This window comes from Herpailurus yagouaroundi, unplaced genomic scaffold (genome assembly GCF_014898765.1).
Source record: "Herpailurus yagouaroundi ecotype Mexico unplaced genomic scaffold, PumYag 216, whole genome shotgun sequence".
In the NCBI taxonomy this organism is placed as follows: domain Eukaryota; kingdom Metazoa; phylum Chordata; class Mammalia; order Carnivora; family Felidae; genus Herpailurus; species Herpailurus yagouaroundi.
Window position 1 is genome coordinate 8,993,742 of NW_024412447.1, and position 23,677 is coordinate 9,017,418.

At 52.5% G+C, this 23,677-nt stretch overlaps 2 protein-coding genes across 3 annotated transcripts in view; both read right to left on the minus strand.

The window, feature by feature from the left end:
- Positions 1–905, minus strand: part of DTX2 (deltex E3 ubiquitin ligase 2) — a 36,376-nt gene extending 35,471 nt beyond the window's left edge. For both annotated transcript variants that reach the window (XM_040456083.1, XM_040456082.1), the window contains exon 1: positions 762–905. The gene's annotated coding sequence lies outside the window, so the exon portion shown is untranslated. The remainder of the gene's footprint in view (positions 1–761) is intronic.
- A 9,062-nt stretch (positions 906–9,967) lies between these two features.
- ZP3 (zona pellucida glycoprotein 3) lies at positions 9,968–17,179 on the minus strand. Its single transcript, XM_040456088.1, has 8 exons — positions 16,757–17,179; positions 14,789–14,907; positions 12,958–13,061; positions 12,704–12,881; positions 12,495–12,612; positions 10,788–10,879; positions 10,524–10,660; positions 9,968–10,202 (listed from the first exon to the last, which is right to left on the minus strand). Exons 1-8 carry the CDS (start codon positions 17,060–17,062, stop codon positions 9,982–9,984), a joined length of 1,275 nt encoding a protein of 424 aa, XP_040312022.1. The 5' UTR covers positions 17,063–17,179; the 3' UTR covers positions 9,968–9,981.
- Between the last annotated feature and the right edge of the window lie 6,498 nt (positions 17,180–23,677).

Below are 23,677 nucleotides of genomic sequence, written 5' to 3' on the forward strand. Positions count from 1 at the left end.
GCTAGGACGGCAGGCAGAAATATTCGGAGTTCATTCTTAAGGGGCCAAGCGCCCATGCACACACCATTTCCATTGTTACTGGCACTTAGGGAAGTGGAACCAGTGTGGAGGGGAGCAGCTGGCTTGAGGGGAGGGGGGCGGACGGAAGGCCAGCTTCAGAAAAGAAGGTCTTCTAAATCCTCCTCCACATACAGTATGCACCCCTCAAAAGTAACCCAGGGCCCCAGCAAACTCCTGTTTCCTGGAGGGCGACCCCTACTTGAGGCGAGGGAAACAGAGTTACGGGGCAAAAACTCTTTCAAAGTACGGCCCCGGGCTCCAGCGAAGTCGTCCACCTGAAGGCAGACCCCGGACCCCGGGAGAATCCACGCCCTCACCGCGTAGCCCGGTGACAAGGCCACCCCCGCCTCCTCCCGGTCCTGTGGGGAGGGGTACCCACCTCGCGACGGCCCCAAACTCCCAGGGTCTGCGCCCCTCCCCCTGCTAGCCCTTCGGCTTCCACCCGGCGTTCACCCTCGCAGCCGGCACCCAGTCCCGTCCTAAACTGCCCGCGCCTCCGATTTCCCCGACGCGGCGGCCCGTCCTCCCAATCCCCCCAGGACCTCACCCCGGGGCTCTTCCCCGGCCCGGCCCTCCCTCACTCGCACGCCCGCCCCCTTCCGGTCCCAGCCCGGCTCGACCCCCCCCCCCCCCCCCCCCCGCCCCGCGTCCCCGGGACCCCAGCCCTGACGACAAGCAGGTGGCCTGCCCGCCCCTCTCACCGAGGCTGAGGAAGGCGAGGGGGCAGGCTGAGGGCACCGCCGCGCTCGGGCTACAGCTGGGGTTCCGGCCTGGGCACCGCTCCCGCTGAAGCTCCGACTCTGAGGAGGCAGCCAGAGTGAAACTCGGCGTCGCAGCTTCCTAGCGCCCCGGTGCGCATGCCCAAGACGCGGGGCCTTCTGGGAAATGTAGTTCCGTGGGTTGGGGGCGGGGCGGGGCCCAACCCGTCGCGCACCTGTTCAGGTATATCTATTCCTCCTCACTCTGTTCACTCACTGACTTCGTTAACTTATTGACTCGTTTTAGGTACTTTTTAACCGACACGTAGGTGATGTCAGGCCCTGTGCTGGGTACCGGGGATTAAAACGTGAGTTATGAGCTTGGTTTTTCTCCTGGGAGAGTTTCGTATCTATTTGGGGAGACAGATACTCAAACATAGAATTACGGTACAGTGGGATAAATGGGAGTTTGAACACAGAGGTTGGAGCGCAGAAGGGTGTGCTTAATTTGAGAGGGGGTGTCAGGAAGACATCACAAAGCGGTGTTGCGTGAATTGGATTTTGAAGCATATATAGGGGTTTGCCAGATGGAGTACAGAGAAGTTCTTGCAAAGGAGGAGACGTGTGAAAGTGCCTGACACAATCGGGAAGCAGTGAAATGTTCTCTGTGGTCAGGGCAAAGGGTTTATGGAGGGGCTGAGGACAGAGAAAATAGATTAGGGTGTGTCATGACAGGAGTGTGGGGAGCAGGCTGGGTAAGATTATGATCGTCTTTAAATGCCATGCAAGGAATTTAGGCAGCTGGAACCAATAGAAAGATTCAAAGCAAGGGGATGACAGTCAGCATTGCACTTTAGAAGGATACCATGTGCGGTAGGTAGAGGATAGGTTAAAGGGACAGAGAAAAGAGCTAGGAGACCAGTTTGGTGGACATTGCTGTCCAGATAGAAGATGATGAGGCCTGAACCAGGTTGGAGACTGCCCTTCTGGGATCACAGACTTCCCTTTCAAAGCTAAAGAAAGCTATTCCCAAAATATGCTCAGATGTACATGCTCACACACACGTACACACATGTTACATGTACAATCTTGCACACAGGTTCAGGGGGTTCAGAGTTCTCTGAATCTTGGACTCTAGTTGAGTAGAGTCCCTCGCACTAATGCCCCTCACACTTCATCAGGGATTTCAGAAAGAGACGCTCCCCTAACTCCCCCATCATTCAGTTCAAAACTTCATTTTTTTTTAAATTTTTTAATGTTTATTTATTTTTGAAGGAGAGAGAGACAGTGTGAGTGGGGGAGGCGCAGAGAGAGAGAGAGAGAGAGAGAGAGAGAGAGAGGCACAGAATCCGAAGCAGGCTCCAGGCTCCGAGCTGTCAGCACAGAGCCCAATGTGGGGCTAGAACTCACAAACCGTGAGATCATGACCTGAACCGAAGTCGGACGCTCAACCGACTGAGCCACCCAGGTGCCCCTCAAAACTTCATTTTATAGAAGAGGAAGCTGAGGCCCAGAGGGGAGGGGAAGGAGTGCCTGTGGCCCCACTTCTGGTACCCTAGGTCAGGACTCTTTATGACCCAGGACCTGACTTACAGGACACAGGCCTTGAGTTTGGGGACACACCAAAGTCAGGTTCTCCCAATTACACCCAGAGCTAGCTCTCTTTCTAGAACTGAAGGGTAACTTTCTAGTTGTGATTTATACTATGTGACTGCAGTGGCTACAGGTTAGGATGCGAACATTTCCCCATCTTCTTTCAGAATCAGTTTTCTCAGCCGTAACCATCTACACCAAACATTTCTTTTTAAAAAAAATTTTTACTGTTTATTTATTTTTGAAAGCGAGAGAGACACAAGGCAAGCAAGCAAGGGAAGGGGCAGAGAGAAAAGGAGACACAGAATCCAAAGCAGGGTCCAGGCTCTCAGCTGTCAGCACAGAGCCCAATGTGAGGCTTGAACCCATGAATGGTGAGATCATGACCTGAGCTGAAGTCAGACGCTCAACTGGCTGAGCCACCCAGACACCCCTACACCAAACATTTCTAAAGCACTTAGTGTGTGCCAAACACTTGGCATGCATCACTTCATTAAAGCCCCTCAGTGAGATAGGTATTATCATTCTCCCCATGTTATTTATTTTTTAAGTGGGCTCCATGCCATGGAAGGGGTGGGGCTTGAACTCACAACCCTGAGATCAAGAGTCGCATGCTCTACCAAGTGAGCCAGCCAGATGCCCCCTCGTTATCCCCATTTTAAAGATGGGGTCACCGAGACACAGTTTAAGCGATGTGTCTAAGGTCACACAGCCAGCAACTGGCGGAGCTGGTCTTAAAATCAAGGTGGCGTCTAACTCCAGATTGAGCACCCCTATATGAGTGGCCTCGCTGGTGGGAGGGTGGTACAAGGTGAAACGGTCTGAAGCATTAGAAAAGCCTTTCAACACTCAAAAGATATTTCCTTAAGTGCTTCCTTTTTCCTCAGTGAAATGCTTGCCTGATATTGTCCAAAAGTCCCACTGCACACACACCTAACAGGCTCAAACAGAACTGTGGTGGCAGGCCAGGCTGGAAAGGTTCTGGAACCTAGGCTCTGGAGAGGGGAAGACATCTCAACTCAGAGAGCAGGAGGAGCCAGAGGGCTGAGGAAGGCTTGATGGGGCTGCCCAGGTTGGGCACCAGTGTGGGCACCAGAGGGAAAGCCAGGGTAGAGAAGCTTCACAGAGGACACAGCCTGGAAGGCTGGGTGCATGGGGTGGCTTTCCATGAGGTAGAGGACACTAGAAATGTGGCGGGGGGGTGTCCGGTCAACAAGGTGAGGGGGAGGTAGGGAGACGGGCAAGAACAGCCAGGTGGGAAGTTCTGGAGCTGCCTGGGTAGAGGCAAGGGCTGGGGAGTCACCGGCAATGAGACTGAGATCACGTGGAAAGACCTCAGAAGATAAGCAAGGTTAGTCCGAGGCTAAGGAACACTGACCTTTGAAGGACAGATGAAACATAGAAGTGTCTGAAGGGAGGCTGGACTGGGGCGAGGCTGGTGAATCAGAGGATCAAGGGGAGTGTCCCATGGAGGTGGTACTCAGTGGCGACAGATGCTTCTGAGAGGCCCAACAAGGTGGCCGGCTGGGAGGCAAGACTATACCAGAACCGAGGGCTCCTGTCTCCCAGCTCTGGGCTCTCTCACCTTGCGGTCTCCAGGAAACGCCCCAAACTTCCAACTTAACTACACAGAGGCCACTGGTGTGTCCCTCGTGGTTTCCGTTGAGAAGCAGAGGCCTGAGCACAGAGATGCACACAGGTGTGTGTGCTTGGGAAGGTTGGGAAGGTTCCAAAAACAGTCTTTGTGTTCCACGCATGGGGGCGGGGGGGGGGGGCGGAGGGAGGATAAACCCACACGTGTGGAATGAGGCTACTTACATAAGGTTGCCCATGGCTGTGTGTGCCTGGAAAGACGCTAGACAACACGGTCAAGTCTGAGAGGCAGGATAGCAGGTGATTTTCACTTTCTTTGTACTTTTCTTGCCCCATTTGAGTGTGTCCCAATGAATGGTTTCCTTTTTTGTAACCTGAAAAGAAAGACTATTTTTATTTGGGGAAAATAGAGAGTTCTGGTAGTGAAAAAGCAGCAAAATAGGGCAGCAGCAAGAGGGAGCATGTGCGGGGGCACGGACTTTTAATTTTTAGGCAGGACAGAGCAAGTGTGCTGTGTTCTGAGACTGCAGCAGGATGGCCCTCAGGAAGCTGGAAATGAGGGGCCTGGGATCGGCCACTTGCAAACTGAACTTGAAACCAATATAGTAGCAAAGGATCCGCAGCAACTAGAAGAGGGCGGGTTAAATGACCTTGGAACGCTAGTTAAGAAGAATGAGGAAGATGCACGGGTACTAAGGGAACAATGGCCAAGGTCTAGGGTTAAGCAAAAAAGAAACTTTCACAGCATACGGAACATGCACCTATTTGTGGTTTTGGTTTGGAAAATGTGAACACGCCTCCCTCCCCCTCCACACACACAGTAGGGCAGGTTAGGTATGCCTGGCACAAAGGGCACATAGGGGTGAAAGGGGACAGAAACATTCCTGGCATGGGCTCTTTGTCCTCACAAAAATCATCTGCCCCGAAGGGGAGCTTTGTGTGTGTGTTTTAACATCTCAAATGGAGCTTGCTCGCCGGCTTCCCCGAAGGCTCCCTAGCAACTAAGAATGAATGGCGTGGCCCAAGAAAGAATGTGGCTGTTGGCCACGGAATGGGGAGTGATGGTGGCCAAAGAAACTCTTTTTTTTTTTTTCCCCCAAAAGTTCTTAGACTCCATTCCAGGTGCCAGGATTTACTGCTTCCGAAGGTTCCGATCCTGGAACGGCCCCAGCTCACTCAGGGAGCAAGAAAAGATCCATGACATAGGGGCCCAGCATCACTGCTCAGGGACTCAAGCACTTTCTGAGGTTTTGCTTGGAAAGGCAGAATTTTGTTGCTTGGTGCCACTCGGCTAATTGGCCTCCATCTGACGCTCTGGAGGGACCGTCTGATTAGAAGCCACAGCTGCCTGGCTCATTATTTCTGATTAATAGACAGCACCTGGCATCTCTGGGCGACAGTGCCCACTCAGGACCCAGGTGTGACCTACACGGCCAACAAAAGCGTGATGGCTCTGCAGCCCCTAAAAGTGTTCGTCATCTTATGTAAGTCCCAGCCCCTTGGAACACGTTTTGAACTGGCTTGTCCTTTTTGCTGGTTCCTTTGCTGCGAGTCTGAAATAATTGATGTGTACTCACAGTTAACTCATCCGAGAAGTTTGCTTTCACACCAGGCAATCTCACTGGATCTATGCCCTCCACCCCATTGTAAGTTACTTACTCATTGTAAGTTAGTACTCTGGCATCCTGGTTTGAGATCCATAGAAGAGAGGTGTCAGTTGTGCGTGGACAAGGCAGGCCTTTTAGCCTAAAGGCTGAGGGCAAGAGGCGCCCCCGAGAGACAAAGTTGTCTTTCTGGTGGTAGCCAACCTCCCCCGGAAAATTTCCAATAGTCCCTGGCTGCTGCTTAGAATTGATTGCTAAAAATACGTGATAAATCTAACATCCATCAGGAAAAAGCGTGAGTCTCAGATACAGACATGAACAAAGAGATTACGAAATGTCCTCTCGCACCCTTCCAGATACCCTGACTCTGTAAAAGTCTGCCTTTCCTGGTCTTTGACGGAAGATATTTTGCAATTCTGTATATTGTGGAAAATCAGTAGTGCAAATTATTGCAAATAAGTCTTGTCTGGGGAGATGCAATTGATTTCTGCCCTTTGTAGGAAGCCAAACTTGCGTCTGTCAACAAATTCATTTCTGCATTCCTGATTACTTTATGCAAATCTTGGGATTCTCCTTTGAACCCATTTCGCCTCTGGCAGTTCCCCTCAAGGAAGGAGTTAAAACAAGACCTTTGGGGCACCCCGGGCGGGGGGCGGCGATCTCATAGTTTGTGTGTTCCAGCCCGCATTGGGCTCTGCGCTGACCATGTGGAGGGAGCCTGCTTGGGATTTTCTCGCTCTCCCTCTCTCTCTCTTTGTGCCCCTCCCCTGCTTGCACACACGAGAGTTCGCTCTCAAAATAATCTTAAAAAAAGACCTTGGACATATTTTCATTTTGTATTTGTACAAACATGATTTTACTCCCCGGCTCCCCCCTTTCTCGGCATTGTCCTTTTTTCCCCTGGCCACCAGGAAGCACAAAGGCAAAGTTTTAAACCCACGGAGTGTCGGTCCACTGAGAGTTTCACGGGATGTGATAGGCAGCTGCCCCAAACACCAGGGAAACAGGTGGCCGTAGGCAATGGAAATCCAGACCCTCAGCTGCCGGCCACCTCCCTCCCTTTCCCCGCTCTAGCCTCCAGTGGAGACTGGAGGCAGGGCCCTCGGATCTCAGGGCTGGAGGCCGCCTCTCGGTGGCACCCGGAGAGATGAGGCCCATCTGGAACTGGCTGGAGCTGACCTGCTCCCCACACTTCCTCCTCACACCAGCTACAACCACTTCCTGTTCCCAAGGACAGCGGAAGTTGGAGAGGACTTCCCAGGATGTTGCAAGCCCCAGAAACAGGAGGGCAAGTAGCAGATGGACAGTCCCCCCGGGGGTTGTGGAAGCAGCTGGAGCTCAGAGTGTGGTTCTGTCTGAACACCTGCTGGTGTTGGGGAGGGAAAAGCCTCGTCTTCCACAGGCTTTTCTGGCCGGTCTAAGAATTAAGTTGGTCACCAGCTAGACCTCAAGACTCGACAGTTGCTGCCTACCTGCTTGTACCCATTAACCTTTGTCTTACATCTTCCCCTAAACTCTTCTTTCCAGCTTTTTTTAAAAAAAATTTTTTTTCAACGTTTATTTATTTTTGGGACAGAGAGAGACAGAGCATGAACGGGGGAGGGGCAGAGAGAGAGGGAGACACAGAATCGGAAACACGCTCCAAGCTCTGAGCCATCAGCCCAGAGCCTGACGCGGGGCTCGAACTCACGGACCGCAAAATCGTGACCTGGCTGAAGTCGGACGCTCAACCGACTGCTCCACCCAGGCGCCCCTCCAGCTTATTTCTAAACTCAGGCAAATGAAATCCGAAACCACCCCTCAGGGGATGGCGAAGGCCCTGACAAGGCCTCCCAGACCACCCAGACCTTTTGAGCTAAACTTGACTTGCACTGGGGCAGATGGACCACAGAGTGGCCTCTGGAATGACCCACCTTTAAGTTTACCTCATTAGAATACTAAAACCCTCCCCCAGGGAGGAGCCTCAGCCTCATTTATGTAATATACAAGGTCTCTACAGGCGAGTTTCCTTAAGGCACATGCATCACGCCCACCTCTACCTAGGCCTCCCTGTCTAAATAGCCATCCTAACCCTAAACAGAAAGGACCCATTCGCCGTCTCTCTCGGGGAGTCACTGCTTTGGAAGCCATTCCCTATGATCTCCTTGGCTCTCCGAGGAGCAAACTCACGTTGGTTAGGCTAAAAGTTGACAGGAAACAGATTAACAGAACAGCAGGTTTAATTTTGCTTGTGCGAATCTCTCACAAATATGGGGTTCCCAAAGTTAAAAGGAAGTACATATGCCCTCCTGAACCAAAAGGGATGAGAGCCTGGGGCTTCAAAGGCACAGAAAGCAATTCACAGACCAGGAAGAGTGAATGTGTGCGCCTCCCCCCCCCCCCCCCCTACAGATGGATCACTTAGAGAAGATTTAGCTCTGGTAAGAACCCCATTGTGGGAAAGACGCCCAACTTCAATTCTTCTAGGTAGTTAAGGGGGCAAAAATTTCTCTTGAACTGTTGGGTCTTGATGGGCACAGAGGTGATCGTGAGCTACAGGCAAAGCAGCACACTTTGCAGGGCGGGGAGCTTGTTCTGAACCCCTGTACTGGGCCCCAAGTAACACATTACCCCTCCCAGGAATGCTGAAGTTGAGAACTCAAACCTCCTGAAAGGGGTCGATGCCGAGGAGGAGGAAACATGCTCAGTGAGGAGTCAAGCTGCGTGGGACGGGACACAGGCCCTCTGGCCCAAGTCCTGCTGCCTGAGCCCGGATGCCACTCCGCTCACGGTGCGTGTTACAGATGAAGTGGCCTGCCAAGGCAGCAGTGGTGGGGAGCCGGGCTGGTCCTTTCTCTGCCTCCAGGCCAGTCTCTGTCCCTATGGGTCTTCCTGACATGACCTTCCATGCAGTGGCTCCTTTTCATTGTTAGCGGCCCTAGGAGGCCTCCCTCTCTACTCCACGGCTCATAGACCATCAAAGCCCTCCCTTCTACCAGGGAGAAGTGTTCTCCCTTTCTCTCTTCCCTCCACACCCACATCCCGTTTTGTCCAGCTAGGGCCTGCCCGCTCTTGAAGGATTTGCTCCAGGGTCACCAGCTCCAGGAGGCCCACCCCTCTTACCTCCAGCCTTTTACTTCCTCACACAGCCCACTCTGACCTGCTGGGGGAGGGGGGGGGGAGGAGGATTCTTTCCGGATGCAAACCCCTGGCCCGGTGCACTTGAATCACCTGGAGATTTTAAAATGCAGATTCAGTCTGGCATGGGACCCAAAACTTGGCCTTTCCGCAAATCCCCAGGTGATGCTAATAGTGTTCACAGGTCACACTTAGAGGGGCAAGAGCCAAGGTCAAGGGGCTTCCTGTTCTCAGTAGACCCAGAATCCCAAGACTTTGGCCAACTGCCTCTATCAACACACTTGAGCCCCTGCCCCCAGCCAGGCCCCAGGATGCAGAGACACACGGCTCCTTTTGCTTCCAATCAATTTATGTCCAACAGGCCTGCCCAACAGGTACCAGCTCCATTTTGCCCACGAGGACCCTCAGGCTCACAGCAGGTAACTGGCAAGGTGGGGAGTCCTGGTGAAGGTGATTTTCACTCAGGAAAACGAGCCAGACCTGATGGGAGGGGAAGGGGGGGGGGGGGGTGGGGAATGGAACCAGCCAAGAGCCACAGCACTCAGACAAGGGGCCACATTCCCTCCTGGACACTCCCAGGGCCTGGGAGAGGAAGGCAGTTCTACGTGGGAGCAAGAGAGGCAGCAAGACAGCTCCCATCAGTGACAAGAAGCTTCAGGCAGTCCCAGCCCTCCTGAGGTGCCCACCCCCAAGCCAGGGACCTGTCCAGAGCTCCCTCTCCCTCCCTCCCTCCCTCCCTCCCTCTCTCTCTCTCTCTCTCTCTCTCTCACACACACACACACACACACACACACACACACACACGACATTCTCCTTTACAGCACCCTCAGGCCCAAGGGGACCACTGTCCAGACCACTGCCCTGGACCTAGTCACCTCTGGCCTCTGGGCCTCTAGCCTGCTGCCCCTAGAAGACTCAGTCCTTTCCTGCCTGCCCCTGCCCCCACACCCAATTCAGATGCATGGGGTCCAGAGACACAAACCCTTTGCTAGCCCAGGAGGAGGCCTGGCCTCCAACAGCTTACACCCTGGCCTCCTGGGAGGCATGGGATTACTGTCACCAGGGAAGATGAGCCCCTACCCCCCACCCCAACTCCTGCCCCAGGAAGGCCACGTTGCCCAAAGCCAGGAAAATGCAGGCTTGCCCTCACAAATCAGTCCGCCCTCTCCACTGGTAGATCACCCCCACACTAGTACAACAGTCCTTGTTGGGTTGGTCTCCTTTGAGCACATGACACTGTTTTACCGTCGCCCCCCTCCCCAGCTCACCCCTATCTGACATCACTGTGCTATACCCAAAAAGCTCATTTTTTTCTTTTATTGGGAAGCAGACACAGGGCAGATCATAGGGCGGGAAGCAGTGTGATGCCTCCTGGCGAGACCCAGGACAATGGTAGCCAGAGTCAGGGACAACACCGTGGCCAGGCCTATGCCCACCATCACAGATGTGTGAGGCGAGGTCGACCCCTCCACACCATGATCGGCAGCCTTTCCCAGGAAGATCAGAGGCCCCACGGTGATATCCGCTTCTTCGGTCACTGAAAGATACAGGACACCCGGGGTCAGATAAAGGGTTTTGCTCTGTTCCAGTACACTGAACTAGGTTTTATTCTAACAGCTGCATTATCACCCCACAATTGTCATTATGCCCTACTCAGAACCCCCCCGGCTGACACTGGTATGGGGGTTTAGAGCCCCCTATTAACCCCAAGGCTTCTATGTTAGGAAGGCCACGAACAGCATTGCCCCAGAGGTGAGCAGCCTTGAATGGGGGACAGAGGAGGAATGTCCCTCTGCAGTAAGGCAGTTACCCTATACTGAGGGGAGAGCCGTAGCCCCGCAGCAGTCCTAAGCCATACCATGCCTGCGATTTCGGGAAGCCATCTTGTGCCACGGTCTGTCTAGGTGGGACAGCCTCCAGGAGCGGCCCGGAAGGCCACAGCTACCTTTGTTACAACAGTTACAGATGTCAGCAGGGCCTTCTACTGGGAACCACCTGAGCAGAGGAAGACGAAAAGATTGGACGGCTAGGTTGCCAGCAGGAAGCAGCTTGCTGATGACCTACACACCAGGGAAGCCGGGCAGGCTTTCTACCCCAGCCACGTCTAAACCTGTTGCCTCACCTGTTAGAAGACTTGATGAAGGAACAGGCTTTGTTTAGCTGGTCCGGGACTCGGCTAGCTGGAGTGACTTTCAGATGGCAGGTGATATAGATCTAGAAGAGCAGCAGTTACAGGGTGGAGGTCTAGGCTCTACCAGTGACTTCAGGAAGCCAATTCTTTAACTCTTAACCCTCAGTTCCATTTCACAGATGGAAGGTCAGAGGTGAACTTGCCCAAGATTTTGGAGGGAGTGGCAGACCAGACCCTAGGACTAAAACCCACCAGCTTTATTCCCTGCCGTCTTTCCCCAACCCTGTCCGATGGCTTACCCTGCCACCTGGGGCAGGGGAAATTTTGACAAAACTGGGGCTCAGGTCAGCCCCAGCCCATTTGGCAGAGGGATCTCCAGGCAGAGGTCCCTTTCATACTCTAGGTAGTGCACTTCACACCCCCAGCCAACCCCACAAGGGCATAGAAGTTCTACCACCTTCTCTCTGAAGCCTTTCGCAAAGCCACAGCCTTGGCCACCACCTAGTGGCTGAGCACACCAGCAAGGAGGCCACTCCAGAAACTCCAATGAGCCGGGAGGCACTTCTGGCCACTGGCCTTGTATCTGCCCCAGCAGAGAAGGGCTTCAGAGTCCCTTAGAATCCTTTATTTCAGAGAAGTACTGCTTTTATCCTCAGCTCCCTCCCAGGACATTTTTTTGATGTTAACTGGGGCCCGTGACCGTAGAATGGTTCCCTGATCCTCGTAAATAAGGGTTTACACCCGCCCCTGCCGTGGCCACAGGCGGCCAAACCATCCTATCTACCTTTGAGGGGAACGCTCCCAGAACTCAGGCTACCTTTCATTCTTCAGCATTGTCCTCTGGCACCTGCCCTGCCTCCTCCCCCCCACAAGATACAGATCCCAGCTCTGGTGGCTCCTGCGCTGAGAACCACCCCCCGTATGAAAACTTCTCCCCCTCCCCTCCACCAGACCGCCTCTGAGGTTAACGGCATTCCCAACCCCAACTGGGCTCCTCTACCCTAGGACCTACAAGGTCACTGATCTGGGGACCGGGACCCTTTCTCAGTCTGCTCTCCTTTATCCCCCACCCCAGGACCTACCATCAGCTTTAGGACATGTCACCAATAGGACAGGTCTTCAATTCATACCCGTCCTGCTACCTGCCAGTCTGTATCAAACTTCCTGTTCAACAGAACTGCGGGGGGTGGGGGCAGGTAGCTTCAGTATCATCTTCTACAAATTCACTGTGCTCACCCCTTAATGCCCACCCCCCCCCCCCCCGGCCATAGGAGCCTCGGGTTCAGTGGCTTGCAAACCCGGCTGCTTAGAGTCCTCTAAGGAGCTTAAGTAGCTTTTGAGGATTTCCAAGTAAAACCAGATAGTACTTTACTCACGTTCACCTACCAGTCTAATAGAGCTCTAAGATGGTAGGTGTGTAGGTATTTGCCATAAAATTCTATGAAGGTTTCCATAACCATGTTCAAGAAGTAATGCCAGGCCCCCACCCCAATTAAGTGAAAATATATGGTATTAGGTGACCTGTCCAGGGGGTTAATATAGAGTCAGTCGGTAACAGGGATTTTTCATCACTTCCTGACCAGCTGTTCCAAACTTCAGAATGTGGGGCTTTAACACCCAACCCTGGGATCAGAGTTGCATGCTTTACCAACTGAGCCAGCCAGGTACCCCAAAGTGATTTTTTTTAAAGGCTATTACCATGTTTCTGGGGTCATTAGCAAAGTGGAACGTGTCTACTGTGAACTGGAGAGTCTCTGGCCTGGGTCTGGGGGCTTTGAAGGCAGAAGAGGCATCAGAGAGACCATCCACAAGACAGCTTTGAAGAGAAGGAGGAGACAACGGAGTCAGGCGCTAAGGCGGTAAAGGTCATGTTACAAGGGCTCCCCCAGAGGTGGCCCAGCCCTCACCCGTGGAAGTCCACGATGGTGTGATGAGGGGAGGCGTTCTGGTCTGGTGTCAGCGTGGCCACACAGTAGTCCACAAACAGTCGCAGTGGTATGTGGCGGCCGGTGTGGACTTCGGCCTGGAGGTGGGCTAGGTCTCCCAACTGGAAAGTGGGGGACTGCTTCTCGGAGCCCCAGTCCTCTGAAAGGCACAGCCAGGGGTGAGAGACCGCCAGAGCTCTCCCTGCAGCCCCCCTCCGCCATCCCCCTGTGCTCACCCTCCATCAGGCGCAGAGAGAAAGCCAGCTTCTCCTCTGAGAGCATTGTGGTCCTGAAGGGCACCCAGGTGGGCAGGATGGCCTCGCTGCTCACGTTGCTGTGCCTACGGAGAAGAGCAGTTGCCCACACCTGTCCTGAGCTCACCCCATCTGGCTTCAGGGGAGTCTTCAGTGCGGGGTGGTGGGGGAGGAGGCGTGTGTGTGTGCGCGCGCGCATTTCTGCCTCACCAGTCTTCAGCTGTGGCCCAGCCAGGCAGCTAATCCAAGGCAGCTGAACCGACACTTGAAGTCTGAGCCTGCCCCTTGACCCTCCCAAACTTGACACCTGCGAGTGGGCCCCGCCCTCCGGCCATGACCCAGGCGGAGGCACGAAAATGGGATACACCTGAGTGAGGAGTCTGGCCCTTAGACCCAGCTGGGCTTATCGGGGCTCAGGTTTTGGGTCTGAGGCAGCCCTCCCTCCCTGCACCCCTCAGCGTTCTTGAGCTGAGATCTAGTGCAGTCCTTCAGAGAGAAATACAGCTAGGCCTCCGGTCCTTGAGAAGCCACGGAGACCGTCTGAGCCTAGACCAGGACGGGAAGGTCCTCGGAAGCAGTGGGAGTCACCCCACCAAGACTCACGGAAGAGGCTAGGTCATCTGAGAACCAGGCCTCGGGCATCTGGAAGTCCGAGCACCCCAGCCTGTGGCAGGCCCCCTGCACTGCCCACCTCCGTGGGGCCAGGCAGGCCAACATTCTCAGGTCTGTCCCAGGCAGAGACCTTCTGGAGCAAGACAGCTGTGGTCCGAGGAGGGCTTTGGCCTCTCTAGTGAGAGAGGGGGCAGCTAGCCTTCCTGCCCTTGGCTCCTCCATCTCCCCTACCCTACCCGGTCAGGCGCTGAGCTCTCTCCAGCCCGCCCCTCCACCCCTGCTGCCACAGGTCAGGACTCCCTCCATCCCATCTCAGCTGGTCTCCCTGACTCCATCTGCCTCCTGTACCACCGGCCAGAGGACCTTCCGGGTTCAGAGACCATCCTTGCCATTCAGTTAGGTTCACGGTGGCAGCAGCGGTTGGGGGGACAGGGGGTGCCTGCTAAGGTGCCAGCCTGAGCACCTTCTCTGGATCTGTTGGGCCTTTAGAACCTATCTGTCCCCCTTCCCTTATTGAAGGGGCCCTGGGCTACAGCCTCTATTAGTGACACGCTGCCCTCCCTGGTGTGCGTGTGTGGCCCTGCCCAGAGGGTCTCACCCCCACCTGCCCCTTTATGTACCCTCCCAGGATCTTGTTCTGGGAGCTTCTACCTTGACTCCTCCCCAGGCCTATGCCATGGCTCATCTCCCCTGCCCTTATGGTAGCAGCACAGACCTTCCTGACCTCCTCCCAGATGGAGGGGCAGGATTAAAGCCTATGCACTCTGCACTCGACTCAGCCACATAGGACTCCCCATCGTGGCCTTGTTGTTATGAGCCTAGTTGCCCTCTCCTCATGCCTCCGTGCCCAAGTTCACAGGCACATCCTTAGGGCTAAGGCTTGAGGGGCTCCCGCCACCTGCACTCGGGTACTGGGGGAAGACTTGGGCAAAGGGCAAGCAGGGATCACAGGAACCTAGAACTTCTCACTTTACTCTCTGAACTCCAAGGCCTGGGCTGGGCAGCCCTGCAGCTTCCACCGAGAGGCAGCTGTGGCCCAGATGCATTCCGGAGGCTCAGAGGAGACTCCACGGGCTCCCCACTCCCAGCTGGGAAAGGGAGCAGGGACCACGGCTTAAGTACCTCCGCCTTATCGCAGTCATGCTGCCGGGAGGCCGACGTGCTCGCCGAGGGGCCGCGACAGGCCCCAACCCACACTGACCTGGGGTAGCGGCACTCGATGGGAACTTCCGCGCGGTTGGTCCTCAGGATGGACAGGTTTCCCACGGGGCGGGGGTTGTGGAGCAGGAAGGTGCTATACACCAGGGCATCTTTGGTCACCTGCAGCGAGGGGGGGGGGTTGACCCTACCGGCATCACCTGCCCTAGGTTTGCCAACCCATGTGAGGGTATAGGGAGGGGCAGCCCACTGGGGATGGAGGGACCACAGGCCCTGGACCCAAAGTTCACCTACCGCAGACGCATGGGAAAGCCTGAACATGTACCACCTTGGAAACTCCGTTTTTTCAGACTTGACTCCTGACACCCCCGTAGGGGGTCTGGATCAGCTCCATGTCTGGCACTAAGCAGTGCCCAGTGACCAGGAGTGTCGGGCACGGGCTCCCGCTCAGGCTGCCACCCCCATCCCCACAGCTTCCTTCGGGGGGTGCTGAGGTCTGGGACCAAAAAGCCCCCCGGAAGAAGCCAGAAAGTACCAGGAACTTTAACTTGTTGCCACAGCAGTGGACAGTCAAGTTGCCCGTCCTCTTCGGACTTATTCTCACACCCATTTCACAGAAGGGGAAACTGTTCAGGGATTGCCTGAGGCAGGAAGAGCCAGGCAGGTGCTACTGGGGAAATCTGCACCTTCCAGTGGGCCACCCAGAAGGGGACAGTGAGGCTGCCTGGCCCCTAACAGCTCAATCTTCAGGGGAGAGTCCTAGCTTGCTATTAGTGAGGGCCCCAAATGGACCAGCTGCATAATTTGTGGGTCCCCTTGTTCAGAAGTTCAGAGCGTTAAAGCAATCATGGCCCTGGGAGACAGCACAGGTCCTGGTCATAGGTGATTGTCCGGCAAGATTGGAAGACACTCCCCAGGAGAAAGGCGTGGCCAGATTGTGCTCACCGGCCTCACCTGGGGACCTTAAAGATCCTGATGTCTGGCTCCCACTTCTGGGGTCTGATTTAGCATAGGCGGTGGGAATCAGAATTTTTAAATGCTCCCCAGGTGATTCCAATGCTCAAAGATTGAGGGTTACTCAACTAGAGTAATTCCTCAAATAACTCCCGCAGTTCTCTGGGCTCTCTCCCCTCTCCCCGGGGAAGCAAGTGCCAGAAGGCCTTGGGGCAACCCCTGGTGGGGTGGGGGTGGGGTGCACCTAAGATCAGAGTCCCAGGAGGGCTCCAGGTGCTGAGCTTGTACCCACCCTTGCCAAGCTGAGACCTGGTGGGCGGGAGCAGGGGCCGAGGACAGAGAAGATGGCTCTCAGTGGGGTACCAGGAAGTCCGTCCAGAAAATTGTGGACCAGCTAGGGATCCTGTGTCCAGTCCAGCCCTGCTTTGTTGGAAGCCCCTCCTTGTAGCCTGAATTACTCAGCTCTTCCCTTGTTTGTACCCGACTCCCGCATTAAGCTTCCCTATCCCCCACTTGGGACTGCCCTGTTTGTGCCTGTAAAATCTTCAACACAGAGGGGATTATGATGCCCTTCGCCCCCTCCCTCTTTTAGTTCGAGGCTTCGAGGCATTAAACATGAATGAGGGAGGCCAACATTAGGGTTTTTTTTTTTTTTCCCTCCTGTGATTGCTTCGAGCTTTACCTCTTCCCCACAAGTTCCTAGGGCTCCTGCAAATGCTGGGCCACCTGCAGGTCATGAACAGCCCCCAAATCAGCCACATCTCTCCTGGATGCTCTCCAGTGGTTCACAAATCCTCAGGAATCAGAGTGGGGGGTGCCCTATCTGGACCAAAGTTCACTGCCACCTCTGGACTCCACTGCCCCCCGCCCCCCAACCCCCACCTGATTCCAGCCACTAGAGGCAAGAGCTTTCAACCACCCCAGCCCGGTGTCACCAATGCCCAGCTTCAGGCCTCGGCCTGCCCCCAATGAAAGGGATCTGGCCCAGCCCCACCTCTCACCGGACATCCACTCAGCATCCACCCTCCCCAGCGCCGCCCAGAAGGCCAAGTCTCACCTGCACGCTGTTGCCACACTTGTGCAGCTCGACTTCAAACCTGACCATATCATCTGAGTCCCCAGAGATCAGGGGCTCACAGTTCTCCGGACCCAGGGTGAGGTCTGCAGGCCTCACAAGCCTCCCAGTACCAAAAAGGTTTTTGCTGACGTTGACCACCAGCCAGGCATGCCGACACTCTACCACCACAGAGGGGCTTGATGGCAACGAGGGGTGGGTCTTATCCTCGGTGGTGGTTGGGGGATAGCACAGCCCCGTACCTCCCCAAAGCAGAAAGCAGATGAAAAGCCCGTAGCTCAGCCCCATGGCGCCTACGCTCACTCCCGCTGGTAACTACAGCCACCACCCAGTGGTCTTATACCCCAGATGATGCCACTTGCACCTGGGCTCCCACCTGCTTCCCTTCCCCAACCAATCAGTGGGCTAGTCCCCCATCTAGAAACATCAGCACCACCTGGGAGCTTGTTAGAACTGCTGCTGCTCAGCCCCACCCCAGACCTACCGAGTCAGAATCTGGTGTTTTACTCTCTTCCCAAGTGAGTTGTATACTAGTTAAATCTGAGAAGCGTGGGCTGGCAGCCTATTCAGTCACGTCTTGCCCCGCCCCTACGCCCACGTGTCTACCCTTTTGCCAGCCCTGCGAGGGAGTTAAGAGCTGCCCCAGGTCGATGGGGGAGACCAGGAGAAAGGCCTTCATGGCTGGAAGGGTCGGGAGAACTGATCAGGGTGTGGCAGGGAGCTTATTCCAAGTGAGAGAACAGGAAGCATCATTAAGAGACCAGGAAAAAAAAAAAAAAAAAAAGACCAGGTAATTTTAGGGGCTCTTACCCAATTTTATGGGTGATAGAAGGGGAGGTCCGTTCAGGCAGAGGCAGCTGGGTGAACAGAGGTGAAGAGAGGGCGCAGGGGAGGCTTGGGAGAAAAGCCTAGGAGCTCAGAGTTGCCAGAGCCTCGGATCCCTGGGAGGGAGAGTGGCTGTTGTGGGGGCTGGGGAGGTGGGTGGGGCGGAGACCTGAAAGTGTCTGGCTGAGATGCCAGACTTTGCTGTGTGGGCAAGGGAGGCCATGGAAGGTGCTGAGGCTCATGCTCTGTCTCTCTCTTTCAAAAACCAATAAAATTTAAAATAAAATAAAGAGGGAGGGGGTGCCTGGGTGGCTCAGTCGGTTGAGCCATCGACTTCGGCTCAGGTCTTGATCTCACGGTTTTTAGGTTCGAGCCCTGTGTTGGGCTCTGAGCTGGCAGCTCAGAACCTGGATGCTGCTTCGGATTCTGTGGCTCCCTCTCTCTCTGCCCCTTCCCCTCCCCCCGCCAAAAAAGAAGTAAACATTAAAAATATTTTTTTTTTAAAGAAAATATAATTGAAAAAAATAGGGAGTGACATAAAGGAAATTATTATGAAAGAATTCATTGTTTTAGTCAAGGTTGCCCTCCTAGGGTGAACGGAAGGTGGTCTTTCAGTAAAGTTCCTAGGACTCAAACTAGTGCAGGAAATTCCTATGTTGGCTGGTTAAAGGTTACCTTTCTGAGGGGTTGAAACTGCAGGTAGGTTAGGTATAAGTCTTACCTTAACACAAGTGATGCCATTTTGGGCCTGTAGTTTTCTTTTTAACTTACCTACCCAGTCCCAGAGGGAGGGAGCCAGCTGTAGCCCGAGGCCCCAAGGAACAGCTAGTCGGAGACATTGTGTCTTAGGAGTGGCAGCCCTCAGGGGGAGGGGCCTCTCCACGCTTGTTGCCCACAGCTGTGTTTGTGGATTGTGCTGGAAACAGGGTGGGGTGGGCTGGGGACTAGAGATCAGGACCTCCCTGAAGCCTGGGATCTGTCCCCTCTCCCTCTCTGCCCTGGAGCTAACCCCTTTTAGAAAGCTTCAGGATAGAAGGACATAGGGCACTTGCCTCAGTGGAGCATGTGACTCTTGGTTTTGGGGTCATGGGTTGGAGCCCCCCCCCCCCCACGTTGGGCTTAGAGTTTACAAACAAGACATGAAGACATTGGTGAGGGTGTGAGGCATGTATTGGGAGGAGAGGGAGGGATAGGTGAGGCTGGAGGAGTGTCTATGCACATGAGGTGGTAATAAGGTTGTGTTTTCCCTTTCCAGAAAGAGGACCAAAAACATTCCCAGCGGGGAGCGTGGCCAGTCCAGATTCGGAGTCTTTCCCATTTTTCTGAGAAGTGCTGCCACCTGGTGGCCAGAATTCACCAAAGGCAAGGCCACCAGCCCAGAGCATTTTCCTTACAATATGGTAGAGGCCAGATATTGGTTTCTTTTCTTTAAAAAAAAAAAAGTGTTTATTTCTTTTGAGAGAGAGAGTGCAGGCATGAGCAAGCAGGGGAGGGGCAGAGAGAGAGAATCCCAAGCAGGCTCCATGATGTCAGAACGGAGCCCAACACAGGGCTCAGATTCGCAAACTGGACACTTCACTAAGCCACCCAGGCACCCCCAGATACTGGTTTCTAAATACAATTCCTCTCTAACAGGGGGACCTAGGGCTCCTTAAAAGATTGGCTGATTGCAGGACTAGAGCCAGCAAAGTACAAGGTCAATCTGGAATATCCTGTTATGGCAAAAACTCACAAAATGATGAGGACCTGTCAAAAGGACACAAACAAGGAGGTGCCTGGGTGGCTCAGTTGGTTGAGCATCCAACTTCGGCTCAGATCATGATCTTGAGGTTTGTGAGTTCGAGCCCCACATCAGGTTTGCTGCTGTCATCACAGAGCCTGCTTCGTTCTCTGTCCCTCTCTGTCTCCACCCCTCCCCCACTTGTGCATGCACACACTCACTCTCTCTCAAAAAGAAATAAGCATTTAAAAATAAATTTCAAAAAGGATACAAGCCAAATTGAATGGTGGGGAGAGGGGAATCCCACTGGCCAAACTGGGGACTCCACATCGAATAAAGTAAGAATCCATGAGCATCCAATTCTGATGATCCATAAATACACATACATGGGAAAATTTTTCCAGAAAAGGGAAGTAACTTCCTTACCGTAGAATGCCAACTAACAATCATAAGAAGAATGATAGTTTAGAAATGACCATCAGTGGGGCGCCTGGGTGGGTCAGGTGACTCTTGATTTCAGCTCATATCATAATCTCATGGGTTTCATGAGATCGAGCTCTCTGATCGAGTGTGTTGATCGAGCGCTCAACCCACTGAGCCACCCAGGCGCCCCTAGAAAGATTTTATTTTTAAGTAAACTCTGTACCCAATGTGGGGCTCGAACTTACAACCCCGAGATCAAGAGTTGCATGCCCCACTGACTGAGCCAGCCAGGTGCCCCCAAATGGTAAATTTTATGTACATTTTGACACAATAAAAACAACACGGGGAAAAAAAACAGTGGATGGAAGCTTTGCACAGTCTCAAAATTTTTCCCTTAAGATTCTGTATTAATTACAAAGGAGTAAGTGGTTACTTCATGGTGAATAAATATGGCAGACACCACTTTAGCCACATTGTCAAAGTTAACTAACAATTAGTGGGAAAAAAAATTGTCCCACTAGTGGGATAAACTGACATCGTGTGCCTTCTGATGTGAGGCGATGATGCCCGGTTTTGGGGGAAATGTATGTATATGTATGCGTGTGCATACACTTGTATGTGTATACATATATGTGCGTGTATACACGCATGTGCATGTGTGTATACACGTCTTTGTACATATATACACATACAAATATAAAGGGATACAGAGAAGTGTACGCAGCAAAATGTTCATATTTGCTAAATCAGGGTAAAGGGTAAACAGGATTTCAAGATGAAAAGTGAAAAATAAACCCTCTCTAGATCAGATTCAAGGCAAAGAGAAGTCAATGGGATCCAATTTCAGAAGAAGGCTTTTAACTAGTTCTCAAAAGCAATTGCTGAAATAAAATATGAGGTTACTAGGCAAAAAACATACCAACAAAAAATGTGCAAGATCTTTTTTGAAATTTTTTTAAAATTTATTTTGAGAGAGAGAGAGTGTGTGTGTGCACACGTGCACCAGTGAGGGAGGGGCAGAGACAGAGGGAGAGAGAGAGAATCCCAAGCAGGCTCTGCACTGTTAGCACAGAGCCCAATGTGGGGCTTGAACTCACAACCTGTGACATCATGACCTGAGCTGAAATCAAGAGTCAGGCGCTTAGGGGCGCCTGGGTGGCGCAGTCGGTTAAGCGTCCGACTTCAGCCAGGTCACGATCTCGCGGTCCGGGAGTTCGAGCCCCGCGTCGGGCTCTGGGCTGATGGCTCGGAGCCTGGAGCCTGTTTCTGATTCTGTGTCTCCCTCTCTCTCTGCCCCTCCCCCGTTCATGCTCTGTCTCTCTCTGTCCCAAAAATAAATAAACATTGAAAAAAAATTAAAAAAAAAAAAAAAAAGAGTCAGGCGCTTAAATGACCGAGCCACCCAGGCGCCCCATCGTGCAAGATCTTTGAGGAATGACTTTATGAAACTTTACTGAAAGTCATCAAAGAATATCAAAATGCACTGAGGGATATTCCATATTTGTGAATGGGAAACGCATTTATCATAAAGATATCAATTCTCCGAAAGTTAATCGATAATCTCTATCAAAATCCCAACAGGTATGTGTGTGTGTGTGTGCGCGCGCACGCGCGTGTGTGTGTGTGTGTGTGTGTGTGTGTACAGTGTACAGAACTTGACAAACTGATTCTAAAATTTATATGGAAGGGCTAAGGACCAAAGAAATCAAGACGTTTTTTAAAAAATTTTTAACTGTTTTTATTATTTATTTCGAGAGAGAGAGATACAGAGCATGAGCAGGGGAGGAGTGTGAGAGAAGGAGACAGAATCCAAAGCAGGCTCCAGGCTCTGAGCTGTCAGCACAGAACCTGATGCGGGGCTCGAACTCATGGACCGCGAGATCATGACCTGAGCCGAAGTCGGACGTTCAACCAATGGAGCCGCCAGGGCACCCTGAAAGAAATCAAGTCTTTTGAAGAAAAAGAACAATATGAAAGACACACTTTTGCAGCTATGAAGACATTCTAGAGCCATGGTAATTTAAATGGGGTGCTGTTAGGACAGAAAAACAACAGCAGTGGAATAGATGAGTGAGCCCAGCAACAGCCACTTGCATATGTGAAATATGACACATGACAGAGGGGACAGATGGACAACTTAATAAAAGGAGCTATGACAGTCATTATCCATATGGGGAAAAAAACTGGATTTCGACTTCACACATAAAAATGAATTCTAGATCAATGGAGGAGCTGAATGTGTAAGAACAAAACTTTAAAATCTGTGGAAGGAACTATAACCTCTCAGGACCGAGTGAGATGGAGGGGTATTTGTTAACCTGACTCCCACTACTCTCCCCTCCCCTCCCCTGCCCTCTCCTAAGAAAAAAGCACACACCATTTAAGGGAAGTGACTTTTGGAGTGCCTGGGTGGCTAAGTCGGTTGAGCGACCGCCTTCGGCTCAGGTCATGATCTCGCGGTTTGTGAGTTCCAGCCCCGCATCGGGCTCTGAGCCGTCAGCCAGCTCAGAGCCTGGAACCTGCTTCGGATTCTGTGTCTCCTCCTCTCTCTGCCCCTCCCATCCTCATGCTCTGTCTCTCTCTGTCTCTCAATAATAAATGAATGTTAAAAAAAAATTTTTTTTTAAAGGAAAAGTGACTTTTTAGGACATTTGCATAAGTGATAAAAATAACTACAATAATCTACCGTTTATCACTGACTCACCATACGCCGGGACTAGACTAAGTGCCCTCATCCTCATACCTATCTACAGAAGCATTATTGGCCCCATTTTTATAGATGAGCAAACAAGCAGTCGGAGAAGTTGTGCCCAAGGTCACACAGCCAGTCAAGGCCAAACCAAGATTCAATCCCAGCTCTACTGGACTCCAGTTCCTTTTCTTCTGTGTACACCTTACTGTCTCTCTGATACTTTAGAGTTAATAACACCCAGTGTGTACATGGGGGAGATGCGCTCAGATAAACAACTCCAATGTGAATGAGTGTTAGGGTTGATGTGCTCATCTCCCCAACTAGTTTATAGTACACATTCAGCAGGTGCTTAAAAAACAGGACTTTCCTGGGGCCCCTGGCTGGCGCAGGAGGTGGAGTGTGTGACTCTTGATCTCGGGGCTGCGGGTTCAGGCCCCATGTTGGCTGTGGAGATTACTTAAAAAAATAAAATAAAATCTTTTAAAATATATAGGACTCTCCGTTCTGCCTGTCACCCTGGGAAGACAAAATAGCTGATACGTAATAGAGAATAAGAACAGCCATAAATTGTGGGGCAGCTGGAATTTGCCAGACACACATATCCACATGCTGCTGATTCTACTGCTTAATTCTGCAGCCAGACTTTAGTCAGACTCGAGAGATCCTGATGGGCTGGAATTTGGCACATTTTTTGTGCAGGGGGTGAAGTCAAGGGGGAATTTTGGTGGTGGGGGGGCAACTTTTCACTATTTCATTATTAAAGATTTTTTTAAAGTAATCTCTACACCCAACATGGGGCTTGAACTCACAACCCTGAGAAAAGAGTCACATGCTCCACAACGGAGCCAGCCAGGTGCCCCACTCCCACTATTTCATTATTAAATGTCAAATGATGTATAAAATTTACAGCCCACTTGAGCCAATAGGTGACCTTGATTACAGCAAAAGAAAATGGATATTTTGTACCATGTTTTGGCTTTTTATTATAGGGTATTAAAAATTACCTTTAAAAAATAAAGAAATGTCTGGGGTGCCTGGGTGGCTCAGTTGGTTAAGCATCTGACTCTTGATTTCACCTCAGGTCATGATCTTGCAATTTGTGGGACCCAGCCCCACGTAGGGCTCTGTGCTGACAGGGTGGACCCTGCTTGGGATTCTCCCTCTCATTCTCTCTCTCCCTTACAAAAATAAGTATTGGAAGGAAGGAAGGAAGGAAGGAAGGAAGGAAGGAAGGAAGGAAGGA

What these genes read in the sequence shown, in the direction of transcription:
- ZP3 (XM_040456088.1), bottom strand. Translation starts at nt 17,062, where the DNA reads ATGGGGCTGAGCTACGGGCTTTTCATCTGCTTTCTGCTTTGGGGAGGT. An exon ending in ACCATCGTGGACTTCCACGG is followed by an intron (nt 12,613 to 12,703) that starts GTGAGGGCTGGG and finishes TTCTCTTCAAAG; the next exon opens with CTGTCTTGTGGATGGTCTCT. An exon ending in TTCCCGAAATCGCAGGCATG is followed by an intron (nt 10,203 to 10,523) that starts GTATGGCTTAGG and finishes TGTATCTTTCAG; the next exon opens with TGACCGAAGAAGCGGATATC.